Source organism: Sinocyclocheilus grahami, unplaced genomic scaffold (genome assembly GCF_001515645.1).
Source record: "Sinocyclocheilus grahami isolate Dianchi unplaced genomic scaffold, SAMN03320097.WGS_v1.1 scaffold240.1, whole genome shotgun sequence".
Classification (NCBI taxonomy): Eukaryota; Metazoa; Chordata; class Actinopteri; order Cypriniformes; family Cyprinidae; genus Sinocyclocheilus; species Sinocyclocheilus grahami.
Genome location: NW_015505419.1, coordinates 951,157 through 957,156, shown reverse-complemented (window position 1 = coordinate 957,156; position 6,000 = coordinate 951,157). Strand labels below are relative to the sequence as shown.

General features: G+C 34.6%; 1 protein-coding gene across 1 annotated transcript in view; it reads right to left on the bottom strand.

Annotated features, from left to right (window-relative positions):
* Nucleotides 1-6,000, bottom strand: part of LOC107597903 (echinoderm microtubule-associated protein-like 4) — a 32,885-nt gene that overhangs the window by 9,113 nt on the left and 17,772 nt on the right. The window contains exons 7-11 of the mRNA XM_016289108.1: nucleotides 2,219-2,248; nucleotides 1,904-2,024; nucleotides 1,043-1,192; nucleotides 885-954; nucleotides 242-352 (exon numbers count right to left, since the gene is read on the bottom strand). Coding sequence (XP_016144594.1) covers nucleotides 242-352; nucleotides 885-954; nucleotides 1,043-1,192; nucleotides 1,904-2,024; nucleotides 2,219-2,248 — 482 coding nt within the window. The remainder of the gene's footprint in view (nucleotides 1-241; nucleotides 353-884; nucleotides 955-1,042; nucleotides 1,193-1,903; nucleotides 2,025-2,218; nucleotides 2,249-6,000) is intronic.

Genomic DNA, 6,000 nt, shown 5'->3' with positions numbered 1-6,000 from the left:
CCCTAATAAATATATATATATATATATATATATATATATATATATATTCCAAAAGACTGCCACATTTCAATGTATCTAGTCCAGAAATGTTTGTGAAGTTATTTGGACCCTGGATTATAGTATTGTTTTAAAAATATTATAATTATTTATATTCTATGTTTAATACATGTGAACAACAGTCTATTCTGTCTGTCTGCTGTGTTTGAACTGGAAAGAATGCAGAATGGGAAGCAATACTTACTGAACTGGAAAATGCTAGGGCTCCGACACCTCGCTCAAATGTGCCGAGACCAACCTGTTGCAGTGTCACTAGCGTTTTGGAGTCCCAGATATGCACAAAGGGCTGAAGAGGCTGACAAAGACACATGCACACACAGAAAGCACACAAACTTTATTGGTTTGTTTTATTCAAAATTTTAGGTTAACGTTTTTAGGATTGTATAACAGACTTTTACACCTTTTTTCTAATTTTTCACAATTATAATCATTTAAGCCTTCACTGCTTAATTTACATTTATGCATTTATCATTAATGCATACATTATCTAAAGCATCTTACAAAAAAAAGGAACAAGTGCAATCCATCAACTGAAAATGGCCCTGGTCATTAGCAAATAATTGTTTTTAAAGTAAAAATATTACAATTGCATATGAGGTCATAAAATCAACATGATAAATAATAGATAAATACATTACGGGATTAGTAAAATGCTGTATAAAATAGTTTTTATATGGCACATAGCACGTCACACCACAATTCTGACTTCCCAAAAGTATTCAATGTCAAATAACATACTAATTATTTGCCCTGTAAAACTGAAAATACACGATAGCATCACATCTTGGTAATCAGTAAAATGTGATTTATTCATATGTAAATCTCACCTTGCCATCTTTGTCTACTCCCGCTGTCTGTCCGGATGCTACACGCACCTTGTCTGGGTGGATGGCAAGACTACATGCCAACAAGTAAAAGAAAACGTAAGAACATTATAATCAGAAAAAAAAATTAGGTGCACATCTAAATAACACTTCAAATTCACCATCTGACGCAGTCTGTGTGTTTCTGGTAATGTCTTTGTGTTTGGTTGTTGATATGATACAGAACCACCACACATGCAATAAAATAAACTGCTTCTCCAGACGGCAACAGGTAAAGGTTTGCTCGACAGTCCCGTCCCCGGTAACCATAGCTGAAAATAAAAAGGTCAAGGAACATTTGCTAATATGTATACATTATATAAAAGGAAATCACTGTGTTTAGCAACGTGATGTAATATAAGCTTTTAAGAAAAAGATGATTGGTGCGGTTTCCAAAATAACAGAGAGAACAGGTTTTGTTCCAGACTTTGCTTTTTTGGGTATACACCCACAAATTATGAAATTGAGAAAGCATAAGGACTATGCATTGGAAGAATATGTGCTGTCTTTCAATAAGTCAATAGTTAGGGGAACTGTCTGCACATTTATCAGCTTCAATCTATAGGTGACTAAGCATGAAACAGACGTATTTAAAAAATATAGCGTTTATTTTTGGAATTTTTAAAAAGATTTAAACATGAATATAATTTAAATACACAGCATTCTTTGTTCCTCTATTATTAGAATCAGATTTTTTTTATCTCTCTATATAGATGATAGACAGATCCGTAGTAAAATAATGAATTACACATATACAAAATATAATCAGTTTTATAATAAAACTGCATGTATTTTACAATTATTTTATAATATATTAAATGTAAAAATTGTATATAATATAATTTATTCTATAATTACTTACAATTAATTTATATGAAATTAAATTCATTTAAAATGTAATTAATTTCAATTAATTAAAATGTAATTAATTACTTAAAGATAAAAGTAGCTTTAAAAAAAATTGTACAATTGCTTTAGGATACACCCAATCCAGATCCAGTTTCTGTGAGGGGAGATCCATTCTCAGCTCCTCGTAGTTTAGAATGTTTGAAGGAATGTACATGGTGATTGGTCGTCCACGGATGAACATCTTGATTGACTGACCTGCGAGCAAAATAAACGGGAGAATGCACAACATGAAAATTTAAATGACTCTGAGTTGCAATGAGTACTATAATTCGGATTTGTTAACTTTAAGAATGCCATTTATATAATTTAAAACATTCTAAATGAATATTTTATACAAAATTATTTTTAGGCACCAATTACTTAGAACCAAAACCATGATTGAAACCTACTCTGAGTTCCTCTCCTGGACCCCTGAGATCCTGTTAAAAGAGAAAATGCAAACAAACATTATCTCTGCAGCTGCAAAACCCATCAGGAATTCCTGCAGCCCAATTGCGCTCCAACTGACTCTACAGAGAGCTCCACTGAGAACACGTCTCTGACTCATCGGTTTCATTGTCTGGACCTGGTTCTGGTCTGCACTGAGGAGGACAACTCTGTTTTTAACAGGGCTTTTTAAAAGCAATGAGGCAAGCAAGTCAATCTGTGTGTCTACTGCATTGGAATGACAATAAAAGCAACAGCCAGAAACTAATAATCAAAGTCTGCGTCACAACATCACTGACTTTCAAAGATCTTTTTATATATATATATATATAAAATATGGGTTGTTTTGATACAAAAGAAAGTGGTAATATCTCATATTCCTCAGAAGCATAATATGGTTTTGAGTTGAAACCATATACGTCTCCAGAAGGACCCTTATGCCAGTGTTATCAGATGGACGTCGCCCAGGTGACGCCGAAACAACATTCCATAAATGTGTCAGTTTCATCCCCGAAGGAAAAACAACTTATGTTTGATGATGAGCGCAGTCATGATATTTCAAATAAAACCCCTCATTTCTTTTTCCCAGCCATTAAATGCAGGTGAATAAATTATTAAAACGCCACACGCATACAAATTAAACGGTCAGGGCAGTGCTGTGTAAAGGTGGTGTGAATATCTGGCACGCAGGGAAAATGAAACACACATCCATCATCCTGGACAGAAAACTAGAGTAGTGCGGTTGCATAACCAGCGAGAGTAAATTTACAGCGTGAGCACAAGCTCTCCTGTGTCTCACTGCTGAAGGAAACCTGCACCTGTTCACGCATAATGAATAAACAAACAAATATATAAAGATTAGACACGAGGCCACTAATGGCTTGTTACAGTAATTATAAGTCGGCTGTGCTGAGTAATGCATGCTCATAAATGTTTATATGCACAGTGACCTCACTGCACCTCAATGCATTTAGACAGAATCTGCTCTCTAAGCTATTTCTATTCTGCTATGAATCGGGTTTTCAATCTATGGTCCGTGAAGCTACTGAAAGGGGACCTTTTAAAAGTTAGGGGTTAGTAAAATTTATTTATTTAAGGAATTAATACTTTTATTGAGCAAAGATGCATTAAATTGGTCAAAAGTGACTGTAAAGACATTTATAATGTTACAGAAGATTTCCACTTCAAATAAATGCTGTTCTTTTCTGCTATAATCAAAGAATCCTGAAAAAAGTGTCACTGTTTTCCGTAAAAATATTAAACAACACAACTGTTTACAACAATGATAATAAGAATAAATGTTTCATAAGCAGAAAATCTGCATATTAGAATGATTTCTGAAGGATCATGTGACACTAAAGATAGGAGTAATGAAGCTGAAAATTGAGTTTTGCCCTCACAGAAATAAATTATATTTTAAACTATATTAAAATAGAAAACAGTTATTTTAAATTGTAATAATATTACAAAATGTTACCGTTTTTACTGCATTTTGATCAAATAATAAATGCAACCTTGGTGAGTGTAAGCTAAAAACTTAAAAAAAAAATATTTTGAATAGTAGTGTATATAAACACAAACTAATTAAAATAATATTGGATGGGCTGGGATTAGTAAGGTTGACTAGTTATTTCAATCATTTCTGGTTTAACTGTGAAAAAGAGGAGATTCAAATAATTTATAAGATGCAATTTTTCAGAGAGTGTTTGGCTTGCTTATAGTGCGTTGCTTTAGACAGCCCTGAATGTCAGCGGAGACCATGAAAACTAGATGATCCCCAGCGAACCTAGACGGCCATCGACACAAGACCATGGGAACCAGATGAGTCCTCTGCACAATCTGACTTTGCTGCAGCATGGAATTAAACTGCTGGTTTCGTCTGGCCAGAGGAGAACGATGAAGTTTTGGTTCCTTCGACACACTATTTTCCTGTTTAATACTGTAAAGCTGCTTTGACACAACCTGTATTGTAAAAAGAGCTATATAAATAACGGTGACTTGACTTGTCTGCCAACAGTCAGCTTAGAAAAGCTGAAGTTTTGCCTCCTAATCGATTTCATTTAAAAGTACCACTGCTGCAGCAATCAACGCAGCACTCGTGCATAAATTCACCACCTTCATCAATAAATATCAAGACAATTACTGTCTGCTATTAGCAATGGTCCCATTATTCTGAACCCATAGGTTTATGTGTGAGGTGAGAGATTAAAACAACAACAACAATGTAGAACACATTTAAACATAACCGAGGTTGACCAAAGTGCTTTACAAAGAATAAAACACAAATAAAATAAAAGAGTAACAAGGAAATCAACAAACAAATAAGATCAGCAGAGTACAGTAAAATACCCAGGAAACATACTAAGGAGTGTCTTTACAAAGAATAAAACACAAATAAAATAAAAGAGTAACAAGGAAATCAACAAACAAATAAGATCAGTAGAGTACAGTAAAATACCCAGGAAACATACTAAGGAGTGCTATAAGCCAGGGTGAAAAAATATGTCTTTAGATAAGATTTAAAAATACTAATAAGATGGGGCACCTCTGATAAAGGCAGGAAGGCTATTCCAAAGCTTCGGTCCCGCAGTAGCGAAGGTGCGATCACGATTCTTAAGTTTAACTCTAGGGACAATGAGTTGGCCAAGGTCACAAGATCTCAAGGTTCTAGACGGGGTATATGGAAGCAGCAAATCAGTTAAAGCAACACTATGTAACTTTTTCTGTGTTCAAAATTTGCAAAATGTATATAATGAGTGAGTACATCACAAATTCATCTTCCAAACCGCGTTTTTGTCTTATTCCGAATCACTACGGTACACTTATAATAAGTGCTTATATTTGGACTATTGTAGCCTGGTCGAGTCGTCACCACTGCGGAGTAACACATACCTGCGTGAATCGCCATAGACATAAACTTAGAGAAGTAGCTCCGATTGGAATGTTCTTCCGCAGGATGTGTGCAGTTCTGTTTATTAACCGCTAGAGCGCCAAAAGTTACTTAGTGCTGCTTTAAGTATCGAGGAGCCAGGTTATTGAGGGCTTTGTAAACAAATAATAAGATTTTAAAATCAATCCTATACTTGACAGGGAGCCAGTGTAGGGACATTAAAACAGGAGTAATATGGTCATATTTTCGCTTCCCTTCAAGCAGTCTAGCGGCTGCATTCTGAACTAACTGAAGACGAGAAATTGAAGACTGAGAAATACCAAAATACAAAGAGTTACAATAATCAAGCCGAGATGATAAAAAGGCATGGATAGCGGTTTCAAGATTTTTTTTCTAGATAGGAAGGGCTTAACTTTACTGAGAAGGCGAAGTTGGTAAAAACATGACTTAAATACAGCTGAAATCTGTTTATCAAACTTTAAACTGGAGTCAAATAAAATGACCAAGTTCCTGGCACACTGTGCATTATATGGAGTGAGGAAGCCAAGATCAAAATTAAAAGCAGCATTTACCCTAGGACCAAACAAAATAATTTCTGATTTGTTTTTGTTCAAGAAATTGCTTGAAAGCCATAGCTTAAGTTCATTTAGGCAGACAAACGTTCGTTTGTTAAGACAGTGTGTTATAAACATTCCTTTTCCTTCTTTGGCTGAGGAAAAAAATATTCAAGAAAATGAAACCAGACAATCCTGATTGTAAGAAACCGAGCAGAAACTGACCACATGATGAGTGAAAGGTTAAAAGTCCTATATTTATAACACATAACAGCTTTTCAGTTAATCAAGCAGACCACAA